At 51.4% G+C, this 21575-nt stretch overlaps 1 protein-coding gene across 6 annotated transcripts in view; it reads right to left on the bottom strand.

Moving 5' to 3' along the window:
- MUC16 (mucin 16, cell surface associated) overlaps positions 1 to 17910 on the bottom strand; it is a 111268-nt gene extending 93358 nt beyond the window's left edge. For all 6 annotated transcript variants that reach the window (XM_045084506.1, XM_045084519.1, XM_045084516.1 and 3 more), the window contains exons 1-4: positions 17616 to 17910; positions 6445 to 10032; positions 4590 to 4694; positions 2024 to 2134 (exon numbers count right to left, since the gene is read on the bottom strand). In XM_045084506.1, coding sequence (XP_044940441.1) covers positions 2024 to 2134; positions 4590 to 4694; positions 6445 to 10032; positions 17616 to 17895 — 4084 coding nt within the window. In that variant the 5' untranslated portion in view covers positions 17896 to 17910. The remainder of the gene's footprint in view (positions 1 to 2023; positions 2135 to 4589; positions 4695 to 6444; positions 10033 to 17615) is intronic.
- Positions 17911 to 21575: the final 3665 nt, after the last annotated feature.

Below are 21575 nucleotides of genomic sequence, written 5' to 3'. Positions count from 1 at the left end.
TAGGAAGTTTACAAGGAAGTAAAAAAGCGGTTCTTCTTTTGATTCTCTTTCCTTTCTCCTTACAAATCTGCACATATTCTGCTCCTCTGGATGGCAGGAATCTTATTGTCCATCCTTGTGTCTAATGTTGGTATATGATTTTGGTCTACTGGCTTGCAGAGCTCCCTCTGGCATCCTATGTTTCTATATCCTCCATGCGGACCTATATACCATATCTCTTGTCTTAATGGAGGGTAAATATTCTACCCGGGAATGGGGGAAAACTCTTCCACCTTTTGCTCTGCTTTTCCTCCTTGGTCCAGCCTTCAATCATTCTATTTCATGCTAATATCTGCCTTTATCCCCCAGACTTCAAAATTGTGATTCTAATTAAAAGCTCTGTGGCTTGGTTTTAACAGGTTATGGGAAGAGGTAGATCAAGGCACATTAATTCCTATGTATTTGCGTATTCTTTCACCTCTCATCAGGAAAAGGCAGAACATTTTTACCTTCTACCATAGAAGGTAAAATTATTGTCAATGTCAAATTGACATTAAACGTCATTGAATGTCAAATGACATTGAATGTCAAATGATGCTTTCAGGCATCAGGAGAGCTGTATTCATCCTCTTAAGCACCTTAAATGAACACCTTTCACCTGCGGGCCATGTACTGAATATTGTAACAGTGGATAGTATTAGAATCATCTTATAACTATGAATTGTCCCACAGAGTAAACCAATGGCATCTCAAGTGGGTCTTTCCCTGTCCATGGCAATCCCTGACTTTAATGATGGTGTCTGAATTAGGAAGGCCCTTCACAACTGCTCACCTCATTTGTAGAGACACTGTATCTCTTCCCAAGGCTGAAGAGATTGGCTCTTCAACATACAAATTACTAAGGAGAAGCAATTCATTATGAGAAATCAATAAATCTAAGGGCATCTGGGTGGCTCAGGTGGTTAAGCATCCAACTCTTGATTTCTGCTCAGGTCACAATCTCATGGTCCTGGCATGGAACCCCACATCAGGCTCTGTGCTCAGTGGGGAGCCTGCTTGAGGATTCTCTCCCTCTCTCTCCCTCTGCCCTTCCCCCTACACCCTCTGTCTCTAAAACAAAAACAAAAACTATTTTAAAAAAGAAAGAAATCAATAAGCGCTCCAAAAAAAAAAATATTGGTTGATGGAGAGGAGGTGGGTAGGGAGATGAGGTTAAGTGGATGATGGGCATTGAGGAGGGCATATAACTTTTGTATCAACATGGATGGGACTGGAGGAGATTATGCTGAGTGAGATAAGTTAAGCAGAGAGAGTCAATTATCATATGGTTTCACTTACTTGTGGAGCATAAGGAATAACATGGAGGACACTGGGAGGAGAGGAGAAGGGAGTTGGGGGAAAATCAGAGGGGGAGATGAATGATGAGAGACTGTGGACTTTGAGAAACAAACTGAGGGTCTTGGAGGGGAGGGAGTAGAGGGATGGGTGAGCCTGGTGGAGGGTATGAAGGAGGGCACGGATTGCATGGAGCCCTGGGTGTGGTACATAAACAATGAATCTTGGAACACTGAAAAAGTAAAATAAAATAATTTTAAAAAATGGGCGCCTGGGTGGCTCAGTGGGTTGAGCCGCTGCCTTCTGCTCAGGTCATGATCTCAGGGTCCTGGGATCGAGTCCCGCATCGGGCTCTCTGCTCAGCAGGGAGTCTGCTTCCTCCTCTCTCTCTCTCTGCCTGCCTCTCTGCCTACTTGTCATCTCTCTCTGTCAGATAAATAAATAAAATCTTTAAAAAAAATAATGAGCACTGGGTGTCATAGTCAATGGATGAATCACTGAACTCTACATCTGAAACTGATGAAACACTATATATCAATTAATTGAATTTAAATTAAGTAAGTCAAAATTAAAAAAATATATTATCAATAGCCTCTGGATACCACAGCAGAAAGTTCTGATTATGTACCAGTGCACAGGATTCAGGCAATCAATTATTTTACTCCAGAGACCAGTGGTAAGCTTAATACACAAAGATGATCATACATACCCAGTCTGATGATCGTCACCAGAGATGTAGGGTCACCCAGTGACCACGTGGTGGCTCCATTTGTTCCCTCACTCAGCTCCCCAGTGGGGGTTGTCACAGAGTCCTGAGTCCCTGAAGGATAAGAGGATTGAGGTATCAGCCTAGCATTCCCTCAAATGTCTATACACAAGAAATGCTTTTCCTGTCTTCTTCCACAACAGTGCTCAGGGACCAGAAGGAATCTGGAAAGCCAGTGCCTGGGGAAGCTGTGGTTTTCTGGAATTGAATGTTTATGGTTGATGTGGATAGGGTCAGTCCTGAGGCAGGTGGAGGAGAATTAGGGGTTCTGGATCTCTCTGTTTTGGAGGAAACAGAAGAAACTGAGGTTGAACTTAGGGCAGGCACCAGGGAAGACAGATTTGGTCTGTTCTCCAAAAGAAGGTCTTGCCTATGAAGGATCCTCTAATTCTCTGTAGAAGTGGTCATCTCAGAGAGTGAAAAAACCCAAGTCTCAGCAGAGGGGACCCTTCCCAGGAGGTTGCAGTTGTGGTATTCAGAGTAAGAGAGCTGTTTGCTTTAGTCCTAGATAGACTTGTTGGTGTGTTGAAGGTCATATGTAAAGAATCTGCCATGGGAGGGGAGATAGAATTATTGATGTTGCTTCTGCCAGGGAATGTCAGTATTACCCACTGACAGAGTAAATCTGGGCTAGGGACCCTATCACAGGAAGTGAACTCAGCCCCAGTGATTTCAGTAGTAGCATCACGGAGCATTTGGGAGAAGACCATGCAGAGTCTGTGCCCATGCAGGAATCCTGAGAAGTACTCATCTCCCTCCATCTAAAAGATTGTGAGGAACCAGATTCTGCCCCAGTCCTCACAGACTTAGGAAGAATGGAGGCTGAAATGTAAAGGCTGGTGGCCTCCACAGTGAAGGCTGTAACCATTGGTGGTGTGACCCTGTGGGATTCTGAGTGGGTAGGGGCAGAAGAACGTGGTCATCCCCAGAAGTGGCCATCACCACATGTGTGAAAGGATGAGATCCCTCTGTGTCTGTGGTGATCTCAGAAGCAGCTGCTATCTCCACTGAGGTACTGATCCAAGCTGAAGAACTGTTCCCAGCTTCTGCGCTCTCAGGTGAGTGAGTGACCCAACAGTTGGCCAAGAGCCCCTACCCCATTGTCTCAGTGGTCACTGGTACCTCATTACTGAAAACAGGTGACATTTTCATCTCTAGGAAAGGAATCTTCAAGCTCTGTCCCTTGGAACTTGTCCTCAGGGTCCAATTTCCTTCAGGAGCCACTGCTACTGGGAACTTGTGCCCTGACATTTTAAATGTCACCGTGAGAGTTGAGGGACAACTCTGCTTGCCCTCCATGCTGGTAAGGACTGATGTTCCTGTGATGGCTATTCCTGTGTTCCTGGCCATTCCAAGGATGCTTGACCCCATCTGTCCTGGACCCTGGAGAGAAGGCCTATATTGAGATGGACAGGCTGGTTTCAGGCTCCAGAATGAGTTCCTGGGAACTTGTGTCTCTGAGCAGTTGACCTGGACATAGGTGCTAATGATGGCTATTCATTAGTGGTCAAGATCAAGGTAGATGCAGGGTCAGGCAGAGAATTGAGAAAGGGATCCTTTACATAAGGCGGTGTGCTTGGCTTCTCAGAAGTAACGGAAATGTATGGTGTTGTCAGTCTCATCTACTCCTGAAGTCTCAGCACACACGGTGGTCGTCTGCTGGCCATCAGAAGCTGTGATGTGATACAGTGTAGTCATTCCCTCAGCCCTCCATTGCTAAAAAGTGTCATGTGTTAGAAGGTGTTGGTGATTGTGATGAGGTTTCCCATGATTATTAGATTTCTTATGATTATTAATCCCTTTTGAGTTTGTCCTAAGAAAACATTTAACAAGTCCCGTTTCTGACCACGTGGGGCAGAATCTGTCCCTCCTTTCCTACAGATACTGCTCCTTTCCCATATCTGGTCTTATTTACCCCACCCGTGGTCCCTGTTCCCTCATCTAAAACCCTTGACCACTGAATATTACTTCTAAAGAATTAGGCCATAATTCCGTATCCATCCTCTCTTATTATTTCCCATTTTGGGAAGTCCTGTATGGCCTTTCAAGAGAAGCTAAGTGCAGGGAAAATTAGATTATAAAATAGGTCAGTGTCCAAACCTCTGTCATTTCTTCCTGACAAGAGAGAACCATTTCCTTTTCAGATGAACCTCTGGGACACAGAGCTGACTTGCTCATGGCATCACATCTTCCAAGATGGTGGCTTTTTCCTATGGAAGGATCATTCCAGGAGCTGTCAGCCATCCCTGATCAATTCTTATCATGATAGTTTTGGACTTCTTTCAGTAAAAGCCATACACTACTGAACACGTCCTGAACACAGAATGATCTCTTATGTTCCTAGAGATAATTAAGATCCATATGGAAGAAGTATGGCCAAAAGACCTACATTCTTAGTAGAAGTCCAGGTGGTACCTCTCAGACTAGTTCTAGCAAAACACAGTTTAATAGAGAAGAGAAAACATGTTTCCTAGAAAGATAAAGTTAAGCAGCAGCTATCATATCATACCTGTAGGGTCATCCACGGTCATGGATGTTGAAGGATCAGTGTTCAGCGATGAGGAACTTTCATATGTGGGGAAGTTAGTAATGGACACCACATTCCCATCAGTGCCTACAGGAGAGACAGGTAGGTTGGATGGATATTGGTCAGTTTAGAAGGAACGCGCTTGAGAAAAATCAACATGTGAACACATTGGAAACAAAGATTATTTACAAGGAAGTGTTGCTCAAAGACTAGAGACAGGAGAACATAGGTTTGGGGTGATCAGAATGCCAACTCTGTCCAAAAGTTGTGCCATGAACAAGCACCATGGAATAAGGTATCAACGGACAGTAACTGGTTCTCCTCTGTCTTTAGTTCCAGCATCAACAGAATCCACAGAAAGTGTGGAGGTCATGGGCATCAAAGTGCTGGTCTATTCTATAAAGAATGGGCTGGTCATGAGGTATATGAGTGAGTGAGGCAGATGGCTGCCCAGGTGACTTTGACTTAGGTATTCTAATTGGACATAGTGGAGGCCATATACTAGATAGTGTCAGGAAAGATTCCCATCAGATTCCTGATGGGAAGTGGGTCATTAGATAGATGATGACAACTAAGATGATGTGATCAGTCATCTCAGGGAGATGACACAGACACAGAAGCCACATAGTTCTATGCCCACCACTCTTACTGAGAAGGATCACCCATTAGGGATGTGTAGGGAAGGTTAGTCACAATGGGCTGATTCTCATCTGGGTGAGAACAGGTGACCCCGAGAAGTTTCAAGACCCAAACACAGAAACGTGGTATTCTACCATATTGTGTAGCAATTCCACTACTAGGTATTTGCTCCACAGCACAAAAAGGACTCAAATAGATATTTTTACACGAATGCTCACAGCAGCACAATGGGCGAGAGACGAAAGGTAGAGCCAACCCAGATGTCCATGACGTATGAATAAACAAAAGGTGATGTATATCTACAATGGGATATTAGTCAGCCTTAAAAAGGAAGGGAACTCTGACACCTGCTACAGCATGGGTGAACCTTGAAAGCATGATGCTGAGTGAAAGAAGCCAGACACGAAAGGGTAAATATTACATGATTCTGCTTGTATGAGGTCCCTAGAATAGTCACATTCATAGAGACAGAAGTAGAATGGTGACTTCAGAGGCTAGGAGAAAGGGGAAATGAGTTAGTGATTAATGGGAACAGACTTTCCGCTCAGGAAAATAAAAAAAAGTTCTGGAGACGGATGGTGGGGACATTTGTATACAGTGTGAGTGTGCTTAATGCCACTGAACTATACATTTTACCTCCAAGAAAAAGAAGTTTTTATGAAAGATGCGATACACATGGGGCACCTGGATGGTGTGGTCAGTTTAGCATCCGATTTTTGGTTTCAGCTCAGGTCATGATCTCAGGGTCATGAGATCAAGCCCTGTGTCAGGCTCTACAATGACCGCACAGTCTGCTTGTTCCTCTTCCTCCTCCTCGGCCCCTCTCCCTGCCCCATGCTGCTGCTCTCTCTCTCTCAAATAAATACATCTTTTTTTTCCCTAAAACATGTGATATGCATCAGGAATGGCTACAAAGCGAATTACAGAGGAGCAATCCCACAGTCTGGGTTTATGCAGGCTACAGTGAACTAGAAAACCAGATACAGATATAGACTGGACATTTCCCTGCAGCCAGAATCCTGAAGCAATAGAAGTAAAGTATGCTGTCGGAAAAGGGGAGGGGATTTCTTACCATCTTCATTGACCAACCAAGGAAAACAAACCCATTTCCAAGAAGGCAGAGGCAGCCGGTCCTTACTCATAAATGGGACAAGCTGTCAGGATCAGGAGCAGGTGCCTCCTGACCTGGAAGTCTCACCTCTGTGGAGTGGGGCCCCTGACGGTACAGAGGTGGATGTCCGGGGGGGATCTGTCTCGGCTTCAGAAGAGGTTAAGAGTCCTGATGAGGTTCTGGCCAGGTCAGTCTCTACTCCGAGGCTGCTGTCCTCTAGCCCTGGGTTTCTAGTCTTGGCAGAGGGGTGGCTGGTCTGTGCCAGAATGTTGGTAAATGCTGAAGAAGAGACCCAAGTTGAGGCTGTGGGGTCCAAGGGAGAGGCCCGGGTCACTGCTGTGGGGGACAGATCAGAAGAATCAGGGCTGTTGCTAGTGGGAAGGGATGTGTAAGAGGAACTGACCCCCCATCCAGAGGATGAGCTGGACTGTGACATGGTAGAGCTTGTCCCCGCGTCCTCCCCAGTGTCCACGGAAGAGGTGGCCCCTGGAGGAGATGAGGAAGATCTTGTGCCCTGCAGTACAGACACCGAGGAGGAAGCGGTTTCCCCCATTGTGGGGGAAATGCCCAATGCAGTGGTCACCTCGGGGGACACAGCAGAGGCTGAAGAAGAGGATCCTGGCCCCAATCTGCTTATGGTCACTGAAGATTCTGACCAGGGGCTGCTTTGCCTTCGAGGAGTGCTTGGAGTTAAAGACAGAGATGAATTCCCTTTGACATCTAAACTTGTTCTCAGTTCGGCTGTGGCTTTTCCGTGGCCAGATGTCCGAGTCACCCCTCTGCTGGTTTCCACAGAGCGGGCAGTGAGATGCTGAGCCTCGGTAGACCACCGTGGGGGTGAGCTTGTCTCAGCTTGAGACACGGAGCTGACCGGTCTTGCTGCCTCTGAAGCTGTGAATCCCTTCTCGGATGTCAAAGCGGTGAGTGCTGCTGGGGAGGTGGGCTCTGTCGTTGGAGTAGCGGGGAGGGGTGGCGATGCGCTCTGCCCAGCTTCTGTGCTGGGGGGGTCTGGAGGTCTGGATTTAGACACACCGGTGCTGCCTCTTGTCCCCCAGGTTGTGACATCTCTGGTTGTGATATCGGGGGATGGATAGATCAATGACGTCGGTGCACTTGGTTCTGGGCCCACGGTGAGCTGCTGGGAGGCCATGTCTGTACCCCCTCCCAGGGGCTGGCCCACAGAGGTCAAATCCTTTTCTGGGAGAGCACTGCTGTCTACCCCCACACTTGAAAGTTCATAGGAAGGTACAGGTGTAGACGTAGTAAACGTCTCGGATGAACTTGGACTTGAGATGTCAGGTGTAGTCGAGGCTGTATCCTCCGTGGAGCTCATGCTTAGCCACGTGGCCACAGGGAGAGACGTAGTGAGAGCCCACAGCCAAGAAGTGATTGTGTTCTCCTTATTGGTCGTTGGGGTCAAGGACTCACCTGCGGCATCAGAGGTCAGTTCCCAGGTGCTGTTTCTGGAGGTAGGGGAGGCAGTGGCCACTCCAGACGCTGGTCCTGGGATTGACTGTGTCCCGAATCCAGGGGACTTTTCTGCCAGATCTGGGCCCTGGGATGCAGTGGAGCGTTCAGCTGTGTCTGTGCTGGTCCCTGCTATTGTGGCTGGGCGGGTGGGACCAGGTGGCCTTGGGGTTTTGGGGTTTTCAGGGTGAGTCACTGGGCTGGCAGACTCTGTTTTTACATAGGTGTCCACAGTTCTGAGCTCCTTCACTGGGCGGGAGGAGGTGACATGAGCTGTTTGTGTCGCTCTGAGACCCAGAGGGGTGACGTAGGAGGTACCACGGGGGCTGGTCTTTCCGGGAACGGACATCTCGGGGGGTGATCCAGAAGAGTCAGATGTTTCCTTCGTGTCCATTTTTGCTATTGATACAGCTGTGGTGGTCTTCCTGGAGGCGGAGGTGAGGGGTGGGTCAGAGCCGGTTTCCACCACTGCGCTGGGACGCTCTGAACGGGTGTGCGCTCCAAGGCTGAAGCTCGAGGAGTCTGCTGATGCCCGCAGGGGGCTGGATGGAGAGACTGTACCATCTTTTGGCCCCACTGATGGGGCTGACGTACCCGGGGCAATGGTGGGGCTCTTCCCCGTATTGGTACTGGCTGGGGTCTTCCTAGGTGAGGAGGACATGGATGTCTCAGGTGGGGATGGGGTTCCAGGGAGAAGCTGGGTAGTTCCCAACTTTCGGTCGCCGCCATCTCCCCTCGCGGGTTGCACCCTGCTGGAAGCTGTGGCACCAACGGCGGCTGGGCCTCTCGTGTTCTGTGTTGGGAACATGGCCGTTGAAGGTTCCTTCGGAGACCTCCCTCCCATGGAGCCGGTGTTTAGGACACTTGATCTTAGAGCCACACCCGTCGCAGCAGGAGGAGTGGCAGCGGCTGGAATGGCACTTGGTGCCAGAGGGGACTTTGTCTCAAGGCTGGGACTGGTCTCCAGCCAGGCACTGTTGCGAAGGGCAGTGGGATAATGAAGTGTGCTCGTGTGGGGCTGTGACCTCGCTGCCACGGAGGTAAAGGGGGAGGTCCGAGATGACCAAGAAGTTGTAGGAAACTCAGGGCCCGCTGAGACTGTGTGGGTCTCCAAGGCAGAGGAGGGCGATGGAGAAAGGAAAGGTTTCACTCTGGAGACGCTGGTGGTGCTGAGGGCTGTGGGGCCACCTGACAGCTCCAAAGCCAGAGTCCTGGCTGAGTCTGGGGCTTCCGGGGAGGTGCTGAGGGCGGGCAGCGTCCCCGCAGTCCCTTCCCCCGAGGGAGAGGGATGGGCCTGGGCAGAGGTCGGACTTGTGACTTTTCCAGGACTTGCTGTATTTCTTGGTGTCATGAGGAAAGGGGTCCCTGTGATCAGGGGAGCGGTAAGTCTCTGCGTTGAGAATGTGCTGGAGCCTGACCCTTGATCACGTAGATCTGAAGGAAGTGACAGCAGAGGCACATGGGAGGTCAGCGTGGTGTCTCCCTCAGAACCAGGCTCAGGGGAGGCCAAGGGACGTCCAATGTGGGACAGAGTCTGTCCTGGGCTCGCCGGTTCCCTGGCGTCTGGAGTCTCTCTAGATGAGGTCTCAGGTGACGAGTGTGTCCCTCCTGGAGTACGTGAACTAGTGTCTGTCCCTGTCTCAGCTGCAGAGGTGACGGGGACACTTTTTGCCATCGGACTCACACCTGTGGGTGTCTCAGAGGAGGCTGGGCTTTCTGGGGAGGGTCTGATCCTGGCCCAGCTGCTCCCCGCACTGCCGCTTCCTGTCACCGTGATACCAGTGGGGACATTCTGCTGATGGGTGATGGGGCCACGTCTCGCTTCCGTGGTTTCTCCAGGTGAAGTTCTTTGGGGGGGGCTGCTCTTCAGAGTGGGGAGCTCAGGGACATCCACAGCAGGAGAAGGGCTGACAGCGGTTTCCGTGACGTTTGATGCCACTCTAGGATTTGTCTCTGCCTGCTGCGTGTGCCGGGCTTCACTGGTGGACTGAACTGAGCCTGCCTGGGTCTGTGCTGTGGCTGTTGGGCTGCTGGGAAGGGGTGCTGTGGGGTGCTTGGAGCCCCCAGGGGCAGCCGTGCTGGTGTTGTGTCCTGGGTGGGGTAAGGACACTTGAGCATCAGCTGTCACCCTGCTATCAGGGCTGGAGGCCGAGGTGACAGTCAGGTTGTTCTGTCTTCCAGGAGTGGAGGTTCTGGTCGTGGTCTCAGCTGGGGAAGTAAAAGACAGGGCACTTTTGTTTGCTGAGGTCACACCTGCAGGAACCTCACATGACAAACGGGTGCCTGTGTGTGTCCGTGTGCACTCAGTGTCGTGGGCCCCTGTGGGGATAGGGTAGGAGCACTGGACCCAAGGGGGCAGGACGGGTTAGCGTTTGCCTTCCGGGGGCAGGTCTAAGACTCGTCTCCTGAGAGCAGGCTGCTGGCTGCCCGTGGGCTTCCTGCAGTTCTTTCTGACGGGCGACCCGACTGGGATCTCTTTTCTTCTGCCGGACAAACCTACATCTAGAAGACCTGCTGTGTACATGGGAAGTTGGGGGGAAACTGGGCAACCTTTCCGACTGAGAAGAAACAAATCTGCACAAGAGAAAGGACAGGGCAGCCACAGGAATTTTCCTAAAATAAAAACCTGACTGTATCAGTTCCCTCCTTCAAACCTCATCCATTAGTGTATTGTGTCCCTAATGACCCATCTTGCTTCTCCCTCTTACGCCAGCTCTCAAGCGGGTCTGACACCGCCCCCCCCAAGATTGGGTAAAGGGTAAAGGTGCTACCTTTGGGGGATTTTACAACAAATGGTGCTCCGCTGCCACCTAGTGGCAGAGGCCAGGGATGCCGCCGCGAGCCCCAGAGGCTTACGCCAGCCCGCCCTGCAGAGAATAGTGAATGACAACGGTGGAGAAGGCTGAAAACTGGCCCCACCTGTACCTCCCACAGCATCCTTCCCCTCGCCTTCGGTAATCACAGAGACATTCTTGCACTTCCCCAGCCAAACAAATCCTAATTCTGCACTCCCCTCTCCCTTCTGTCCAACCTTACCACTCTCGTCTTTCTCTGATGAGTATCTACTCATCACTCAAGATTCGGTTCAAGCTAGTCTATTCCATTATCCTTACTGAATTTCCTGCATGTTCTACAATATGCACATATTCCTTCCACTGGAATTTGCAGGAAAGTCTGAGAAGGAAAATAAATATTGATGTGGGGACACAGAAGTAAAAGAAAAACAATAAATTCCCTTACAACTTATAAGTCAATCAGAGAAAGACCAGGACAGATACCACATGATCTCACTCATATGTGGAATTTAAGAAACAAAACAGATGAACATAGGGGAAGGGAAGGGAAAATAAAATAAGATGAAAACAGAGAGAGGCAAGCGAAACAGCCTCTTAACTCTAGGAAACACTGAGGGTGGTTGGAGGGGAGGTGGTGGGGGATGGGCTCACTGGGGGAGGGGCGTGAAGGAGCTCTGGGTGTTATATGCAACTGGTGAATCCCTAAATTCTATCTCTGAAACTAGTAATACACTGTTAATTAAATTGAATTTAAATTAAAAATTAAAAAAATTAAAAAGGTATTATGATAATTTTTTTAAAAGGTCATTATTCAATATAATTATGTCCTTTAGGGGTTGTATCCTAGAAATTGCTACTCCTGTGCAAACGAGGATTAAGGTTCTGTTTTGGGGCAAACTCCTGGAGTTTCTAATTTATAACTGTATTGTGAAAGATACATGTCGGTAATTCAACTTTTGATTTTTCTTAGTTCATTTAAAAATCATTTTAGTGTCTTAGGGAATGTTTTCATTGGTCTGCTTTTTTTTGTTGTTGATTAGTATATTACTTTATTTTTAAATGGTGACTGAGTTCGATTATCTTTATCGTTAACTTTGTAAGAGAGAAGCTGTAAACATTAAATATGGACACAAATGTAAACATTAAAAAAAGTTTTTCTTTACAACTTACAGCCCCTTGACAAGTCCTTGAAACAGGCGAGTGACCTTCTTCTAGGATCCGAGCTGCCTCCATGTTAATACCTGGCTACGGGCAAAAGGCAGTCTTAGCCTAACATTAGCCCCACCTCCAGGACCTGTAAGTCTCCTCTAACATATAAAAGTCCCTTTGGGAACTTCCTCTATCTCTACCCCCTGCCAAGATATACGTTAGCAATCACCTTTCAAGCATAGGGCCCACTGATGGACATCTGAAGGGTCTCATGACTAAGATTTTACTTAGTCTAGTAAATGACTTCCTCAAAGTCCTGGAAACCTTGGAGACTGACTCTATCCCTAAGCCCCTCCCAACTTGAAAGTATATAATCAGCCAACCGCCACCACCCCTGGGCAGCTCCTTCTGCCCACAAGTCCTGTCTCTGTGCTTGAAAAAAATCACCTTTTGGCACCGAAGACATCTCTAGAATAATTTCTTGACCATTTGCTCTAAACATTTCCACATCAACTGTCACTGCTCATTTTTTTCCCTCCGTAATGTAAATTTTAAAAATACACAGCTTAATTATCTCCTCTGCTAGAAGGTCTTCTTTGAAGTCGTGATAACATGCTTTATAATAAGAAATGCATATATTTGGTATTTGTTCCGGTTTCTGGCAAAGAACTGCTAAAACCCTTGGAAAGTGAAGAGAGTTAGAAAGGTGGCTTTTGTTATGTTAATGAGGTGGCTTTGGGGAAACCACCTAAGGATGGGGGCTTACAGGAGGGTGGGGAGGACGGATACCAAGGGGTGGGAGGGAGGGTTAGAGGTAGAGCTCAATTACCAGTGGCTGATGATTTAATCATTCCTGTGTCATGGAGCCTCTATAGAAACCCAGAAGGACAGGCTGGGAGAGCTTCTGGGTTGGGAGCATGTGGAGATGGGAGTGTGCCCCCTGCAGAGGGCATGCAAGGTCTGAGCCCTCCCCATGCCTTGCCCTCTGTATCTCCTCCATCTGGCTGTTCCTGAGTTCTATCCTTACATAAGAAACCAGTAACCTGGGGCATCTGGATTGCTCAGTTGGTTCGCCTCAGGTCATGATCTCAGGGTTCTAAGATCAAGCCCCACATGGTGGGGGGCTGCTCAGAGGGGCTTTTCCCGTGTCCCGGAATCCCCTGTTTCTCCTTCCCTATCCCAACACCGCCCACCCTGACTTGTGCAATCTCTCCAAAATAAATAAAATCAAAAGAAGGAAGGAAGGAAAGAAAGAAAGAAAAAAAGAAAGAAAGAAACCAGTAACCTAGTATTCTGAATTCTGTGAGCTGTTCTAGCAACCCCCAAGGAGGGGGTGTGGGACCCTCTAATTTATAGTCAGTTACCTAGTCTTGCACTTGGCATCCTGAGCTGGAGGGGTTGTTGGAAACTCCCATTTGTAGCAGGTTGTTCAGAAGCACAGCTAACAGTCCAGGCTTACAACTGGTATCTGGTGTCAGGGGAAGGGGCAGTCTGGTAAGACGGAGCCTTCAACCCAAGGAATCTTGATGCTACCTCCAGATAGATAGTGTCGGAATTGAGCTGAATTCTCAGACACCCTCCTGGTGTCACAGTGGAAACTGGATCCAAGAACGGAAAAGAAGCCCTTCCTGAGTGGGAGGATCCTCTTGTCTGCTCTCAGCACCAAAGTGTAACTCTTCAGCCTCACTGCTACTGTATCTCAGTTATGTGGTGACATACTGCAATAGACCAGAAGCTTCTAAAGGAGAGAAACTGCCTTTGGAATCTGCATCTCTCCTGCACATCAGGAACTTGCCTTCATTTGTTGCACGAATGACTTCAACTCATGAGAGCGCAACCCGAGCATATGTATCGTAGGAATGGGATGAGAGTAAAAATTCCCTGGTCCATTCATACATTAAGTCTCTGCCGTTCACAGAAATCTTGTGCTGAGCTAATGACGACTCCAGCTTCCTTATACCTCTACAGATAATCTGTCCTGCAGAAAGCGGCCACGTCCATCAGAGGGGAGATAGAGATGGAGATAGAGATGATCATGATGAAATCAAAAAATTATTCAAGGGGCACCTGGGTGGCTCAGTGGGTTAAAGCCTCTGCCTTTGGCTCAGGTCATGATCCCAGGGTCCTGGGATCGAGCCCCACATCGGGCTCTCTGCTCAGCGGGGAGCCTGCTTCCTCCTGTCTCTCTACCTGCCTCTCTGCTTACTTGTGATCTCTGTCTGTCAAATAAATAAATAAACAAAATCTTAAAAAAAAATTATTCAAGATCTCTGTGCCTGGCTCTCTCTTTGCATACGTTGCCCCGCTGACTCTCCAACACCCTGTGAAGTTCTTACTATGGAACGAATTAATTAATATATGCAAACAGTGTTTGACCCATAGAAAGGCACCCAACCATGGCTCCCTGGCATCGTAAGATTCTACGACGACCGAATGCAGAGGTAATATAAAAAAAAGATCATTTTTTTCCTCATATCCAAGGTACAGACGGCTCTCTCCATTACCTGAGAGTCACCAGCTACCCCTCCTCCCCCTCTCCATTGAGCTTGGCGGGATGGTCTTTGTATGGGGCAATGGAAGATACAAGGAGCCATGGGACATACATCAGCTCACTCTTTCTCTGAAAAGAGAATTCTTTCTGAAAAGGTTCTGGTATAGAGTCCAAAGCCGAGGTAACATACTGGCTTTCTGTCCTCCAACAGGTAAGGACTGAAACCTCAAAACAGAATAAAGGTCGTGAACGCTTGCTAGCTCTAGAATGCAAGGAACCTTTAGGACTGAGCAGATCAGGTTACCATCTCATAAGCAATTAAAGAGATGAACGCACTTTTGGGGAATGGAGTTCAGAGGGGTCTCAGTGGCATGTCTCAGGGGCCAGAGACTGGCGTAAATGTTTAAATGTTCCCAGAGACCCTGACAGAGATAAGACCAGTATTCCCAAGAAGACACAGCCCCTAGGGCAAGAATCCCAGCACAGAGGATAGCAGGCACTGAGCAGTCTTCTTGCAAAAAGGATGCCCTGGGAGAAGCAAGGGCAGGATGTCTGGCAGTATCCCTGGGCTTTGCCTGCCAGATGTCAGCAACCCCTCCCCTCCCAGTTGTGACAACCAAGAATCTCTCCGGACACCGCCATTGTCCTCCAGAGGGCAAAAATCACACCCAGTTGAGAACCACTATTTTGGAGACATCTCCTAATTTAATCTAGATTTTTGCAACTACTCAATCGCACATTTGTTCTTATATTATCTAGATAAGACTCTGGAGGCTTAAAGAGGTTACGTCGCTTGTCCAGGCAGTGGCAGAGGTGGATTTGAACTCAGGCTCTCTGGCCAAGCACTGGAGTCAGTACTGTTAGCCACTCTGGTGTGTTACATCTTTGTCATCCGAATATAGGGAACGACTTAGACTCCGGGATGAGGAAGACCCATCCCCCAGGGGCAAGGAGCGGAGGGCAGTGTGAAGAACCCAGATAGGACTCTGGCCTCCAACTCCCTCCTCTCATCTGCCTCCGTTCCCACCCAGGGGACATCTGAGTGACAGGAAACTGGCCTGTGCACGTGCCAGGGCTGAAGGCGAGGGCCAGGCTGAGACCCATCGCCACCATGTGCCTGCAGGACGGCGTGCAGATGTGGAGATAGAACGTGGATGGGCAGCCAGGAGTCTACGTCAAGAGTGGGTGGGGGGGTCCGTAGAGGCCACTGGGTCTGGCCTTGACTCTCCCAGAAGGTGGGAAGAGCTCACTCACCTGCTTAAACCGTCCACCTGGGAGCTGCCCTGGGAATGTCAAATGACAAACTGGACTCGTAGAAGCCCAGGACGGTCCCACCTGCCTGGACCTGTCACCTTCCTTTGGAGGGGAGGTCACCCAGTAACTGGGAAGAAAGGGGACTGTTTCTGAGGCTCAGGGGAAACACGAACAAATCTTTCCTCTTTTCCAGGAGAGGAGTCCCCAGCACATAAGATGTGCACAGTACAAGATGAGGGTTACTGAGGTCCTTCGGGATCCTGGACAGTCTCAGCCCCCGGGACAAGGAGGGTGTCAGCATGGGATACAGAAAGTGGAAAAAGTTGGATGGGGTCCAAGGTGGAGGGAGAGGTGAGTGAGGAATGGATTTCCTCCAGCTCTGGAATTTAAAAAAAAAAAAAAAGATTCCAGGGGGAGATGGAAACTCAGAGAGGTTAAGTGTCCAGCCCAAGAACACACAGCCTGTCAGGGCTAGATTAAGATTTCTTCTCATCTCTGCTCGGGGATTAAGGGAATCTTTTCCAGCCTTTAAGTCACAAGTCCTGGAGGGTGTCTGGATCAATTCCAGGGGAATCCTGGCCCTGAGAGGTGTCCCAGGAAATGATGGGACCATGGGGAGGGGTGTCAACCCACAGTCCAGGTGACCAGCACTCCTGGGGACACAGCTCAAACAGCACCCTGGTATCAGATTTGGGAATGAGCCTGGGGGACAAAAGCTGTTAAGCAGCCTCTGTTTGTGGCTGCGTGCTTTTGGGGACAGCTCAAGGGGACACGCCCTATCGGGTTGGAGGTGGTGGGGTTGCCGGGTACAAACCCGCCCACTATTCAGGTCATTGTGTGGATGTCTTACAATGACATCTAACCACAAAGCTCTTCCCCGGAACGGGGCCTCGGTGACTCAGGGCTAGGGGGGCTGGGGAGCCGCCCCCACCTGCTCTGGGAGCTGCAGCCTGGCAGGCCAGCCACTGTCCAGGGTCTCAAGACCTTCCAGGGTGGGGAAGCCCCTCTCGACTGCCCTTCATGGCCTGGTGGCCTCCGTTTCCCAGAGAAACATCAAGGACAGTCCTTTGTCCTGGAACAAGCACACGAGCAGGTACTTATGTACCCGGCAGAGGGCAGACGGCCCTCTCTACAGGCCCTCCCATGTCTTGCACGCCCAAGAGGTTTGGCTCTTCTGCCCAAGGAAGCAGCTAGAGTAAAGCAATCCAAAGGCCTGGGCAGCCCAGAGGCCACAGGTGGGGAACTGTGGACCTTCCCTATGTCCAGAGAGGGCCTGGTCTCTCCCCACAGTGGGCAAACACACCACGCTGGACCCCTGCCTCTCCCTGAGGCCGGTGGGCTTCCTCGAGGGGATAAGGCCCAAGCTAATTCCCCCCCAAATGACCAACAGGCCCACATAGTTCCCTGAGGGATCTAAGAACCCATCTCCCCTTAACTGCACAGCCTGCCTTTTGCTTTCCGCCCCTGCCCTGCTCATTCCCCTATCGCGCAGCCCAAATACGCTCACATCACACCCACCTAACCCAAACACACTTGGCAGAAGCTGCCTCCCAGCCTCCGTGCACACAGATCTCCAGGCCAGGACGGTTCTTCCCTGTCTTCCACTGAGCGTGCCCGTAGACACCCCTGCCAAGCCCAATGCCGCCGGCCGCCTGGGCAGACTCCCCACTGTCAGTGCTCCTGCTCAGCCTCACGACCCTCGTGACCGTGACTGGGCGGCCGCATGCCTGGCCCGCCAGCACCCTGGAGCTTCTGGAAGCCTGGCGCTGGGATGGGCTCATTTGCCACCTGCATGCTAGGCACCAGGAGCCAAGGCATCAAGGGGAAGCGGCCCTGTGGGGGGAGGAGAAGGCAGGCACAGGAAGGAACAAATGCCAGGCCGTGTCCATGGCAATCCTGGACGCGGTGGTTTTGTGACTTGGTCTGGCGGGGGGGTGGGGGGTGGAGGGGAGGAGCCCCTGCCTCATCTGGCCAGTTGTGACCTCGTATTTCGCCCGAAAGCAGAAGACCTTCCCGGTGGCCGTGGGGGCGGGGGAAGCTAGAGACACCTGTCCCTCCTGCCAGTCTCCTATCCTGTCCAGGCCCCAGCCCACCCCGCTTACCTGGCCCACAGACGAGGAGGAGGAAGCTCACAGCCAGAGGTAGCAGGTGCCCGCGCGGGTGGCCCGGGTGCCCGGGGCCCTCCCAGCCCATGCTCCTGCCTCCCGACCTGCGCTCCTCACCCCCTGAAGGAGTCCCAGTGACTGAACCCAGCCCGGCTGCCGGCACCAGGGAGGGTGGTGAGGACACGCCTTGCTGAGCTTCCCTGGAGAGGCAGGGCCCGCCCCGGGGGAGCGGTGGTTCTCGGCCTGCAAAGGTCAGCTGGCATTTCTCAGTGCCCATGTAGCCAGTGACTAACACCTGCAGACTGACACCCTCGGGGCGGGGGCAGGAGGGGACAGCCACCCACCAGCCCGGCCTGGCTCCTGGGGCTGCTCCCAAACGGCTCCCCCCCACCCCCCCCCCGCCACCCCTGCCGTGGGTCCCTCAGGGCTGAAGAGAGGACAGGGACCCAGGGCAGGGACCCATCCCATTCTCTGAAGGCCCTGACAGGTACCAGACACCTTCCTGCTCAGGGGGCTGGCACCACCAGACTGGAGCCGGGTGGACCCTCCCTGGGGGGGAGGAGGCACGTCTGGCTCGGGGCGCTTTGGAATGTGCGGGAGTGGACAGGAGACTGCATTCCCACGCGGGAACGGCCTGCTGCCAGGGGAGCGGAGGGCTGGGCCTCTTGGACCTTTCCTCCCCATCCCTCAACGCCCCTACCCCTGCCCCCTCCCGCCTCTGCCCCACATGGCCCTCCTGGGGTCTGCAGTCGCTCACGCCCAAGCAGAACCCTTCCGCTGTCCCTGCCCAGGGCCAGGAGGAGCATGAGGGACTGGCAAGGGCTCCAGCAAGGGGATTGGCGATCCTGCTCCTCCTTCAAAACTCTGTAGTCTCCGCAGGCCTCTACCCCCCCCCGGGCTCAGGCTGTACAAACCGAAAGTGCGTCCCCGCACCACCTGCCCAGTGCAGACGACCAGAGCAATGCTCCTTAGGTGCCGTGCTCCTCGGTGACCACCCCCCGCCCCTGTACTCCTCCTTCGTCTTGCCCTGCGGAGACCCCCCCCCCCCCTTCTGCCCCACTCCTCAAGCCTCTAACGGCCGGACAGGTGGGGTTTATCCTCACCTCCAGGGGAAGGCACGGGCAGGTGGCCGGTGTGAAGCTGTGGGGGGTAGTGGACATGGCCACTACATGGCCTCACACCTCTCCTGCATCTCTCTCTCTCTCTCTTTTTTTTTTTTTTTGAGATTTTTATTTATTCATTTGAGAGCATAAGCAGGGGGAGAGGCAGGGGGAGGGGGAGAAGCAGACTCCTCATTGAGCTGGGAGCCTACATGGGGCTTGATCCCAGGACCTGGAGATCCTGACCTGAGCCAAAGGCAGACACTTAACCGACTGAGCCACCCAGGCGCTCCTCTCCTGCGTCATATACCCAGAGCCAAGCTCTATGATCCTGGGGTCAAGGCAAACTTGTCAGAAACCCCCAGGTCCTCCCACGCTCGGTGTAACTTCCTGCTAACCTACTCTCCTGTTGCCTCACCCTGCTCCTATTCACACTCCTAGGACAGATGAGCCCCGAGCCCCAGCTCTGCTCTGGGCACACACCTGGCCGAGGTGGACAACAAACGGGCACAGGTGATCGGGCTGAAGCAGTGACAGGAGGGTCGAGGTTGACGGGAAGACCTGTCTCAGACCCTCAGACCGGAAGGGGGCAGGCAATCAGGGAAGTCTTCCTGAAGGAAGGGCCACGTACACTAAGACCTGAAGGATAGGCAGATCAGCTGGGCCAGGCAAGGTCCCGAGAGGGGAAGGGAGTGGTTGGCAGAAAAGACACTGGGGTTAGCAAAGACCCGAGCAGGCAGGAAGGGGGAAATTGGAGTATGGCCTTTGTCCTGACCCCTGCTCAGGGTTCTCTATGCTAAGACGCACCCTCCCTTAAGAAAACTATCCTGGAGAAACAAAGGCGAAGCAGGTGGGTCCTGTTGGAGGCTGATCACTGTGTGCACTCCCCCCACCTCATAGAGGGGGGAACAGCACTCCCCAAAGCATCAGATCCATGACACAGCTGGGACCACTTCCCAGACCCCTGGATTCCCCAAGCCCTTCTCCTTTAAACAATTCAAATTTGGGGGGTGCCTGAGCGCCTCAGTCTCTTAAGTGTCTGCCTTCGGCTCAGGTCAGGATCCCAGGGTCCTGGGATGGAGCCCTGCACTGGGCTCCCTACTCAGCGGGGAGCCTGCTTCTCCCTCTGCTTGTGTGCGCACGCGCTCTCTCTCTCTCTGGCAAATAAATAAAATGTTTTTCAAAAAGCGATTCAAACTCTCTTGCTCTAGAATGTGACAATAAGCACCCACGAGCTTCATCAAGGTCCAGGAGCTGCCCTGCTCTCCAGGGGGCACACGGGGGCTAACGAGTTCAGGTTCACACTGCATGATCACAGCTACTGTTTACTGATTACTGGACACCCAGTATGACTGGACACCAGTGACTGGAAGCGGGCATGGCTTCAGCAGGACGCTGAAGCCAGGTCTCACCCTCGCCGCCGTTCTGTAAGGGGACCGCTGTTAGCTGTTCCATGGCGCCATGAGAACACCAAGCCTTCAGGATTTGCCCAAAGTCCCTCAGCTCCCACAGAGCTGAGCTAGGGTTTGAAGTCAGCTTTGATCTAGAACAGTGCTTCTCACCCAGGGCTGGTTTCTTCCTCCAGAGGACAGCGGACAATGTTGGGGGTCCTTGTTGGTCGTCACGACAGGAAAGGGGGCTACTGATGTCAAGCGGGCAGAGGGCAGGGATGTTGGTGGACACCCTACAGTGCTCAGGATGGCCCCCTCAACAGGGAGTTACCCGGCCCCAAGTGTCAGCAGTGCCCCGGTCCAAAACCCTGGTGGGAAGCCAGACTGTCATCCAGCAGAACCTTCTGTGATAATGTTCAGGTCCCGTGGCTGTACCACCTGATCGGGCCTCCCGCAGAGAACCACATGTGGCTCTGGGGGCACTCGAGAGGTGGCTGGTGCAACTGAGGACCTGAATTTCTAATTCTGTTTCATCTCAGTTTCCGTGGAAATTCTGCCAGCGGGCTTGTAGCAGCTCGGGCACGTGCATGTCCTCTTTCGACCGGGATTTTACAAAACGTCAACGCAGATCAAGTAGTTCAGGGGGAAAAACCCAGCGTCTGAAATGAGATGTACTGTTGTTGGAAACGCACTCTGGATTCCGGAGACAGAGTGTGGGGAAAAGAATGTAAGCCGTCTCCTTGGTCGATTTCACACAGGTTACTTACTGAAATGATACATATTTGGATATGTTGGGATAAATAAAATATCTGATGGAAATTACTTGCACCTGATGTCTCTTTACTCTCTTAACCCGACTACTGGGAAGCCTAAAATTACATAGGTGACTTGAGGTCCCTTTCTATTGGATGATGCCATTTGGGATCTGACCGTCCCCCATGACAAACAGTCTTAATTGCTTAGGATGATTATATTAGTATTGTTTAATTGTGGAACCGTAATCATCTTAACTATAAATACCTTCACTTCTCTTTGTTCTGCCTCTCCCCCTCTCCCCACCACCCCCCCCAGTCCCATCTTGGTGGTTCCTGTGCTAATGACAGGGATGGGGTGGGATATGAGGTCCCCCTCCCTGTGGTGAGGGTGTTTAAGGTACGTCCGTCAGTGGGACCTCCTGAGAATTAGGGATGACAGCGCAGGCCTCCAGACCTCCAGGTCTGCCTGTCCTTCTGCGGGTGTGTGGTGAGAACCATGGGATCAGAGCCCAAGCAAAACAGCCTCTGGCTCCTGGTCCAGACCAATGGGGCAGAGAGAGGGAAGGGAGCTAAAGGCAGAGGTGGAAGGGTCACGCTCAGAGAAGTGGGAGAAGAAACCCCATAGTGTCACCATGGCACCAGCAGGGGGAGTGGGTTTCCAGGACAAGAAAGAACCAACCATCTCCCTACCCCACCACCGCCCCACACATA

This window comes from Mustela putorius, unplaced genomic scaffold (genome assembly GCF_011764305.1).
Source record: "Mustela putorius furo isolate JIRA1106 unplaced genomic scaffold, ASM1176430v1.1 tig00000095_pilon_pilon_pilon, whole genome shotgun sequence".
Taxonomy (NCBI): domain Eukaryota; kingdom Metazoa; phylum Chordata; class Mammalia; order Carnivora; family Mustelidae; genus Mustela; species Mustela putorius.
The sequence above is the reverse complement of the archived record's forward strand: the minus strand, read 5'-3'. Positions and strand labels throughout refer to the sequence as shown.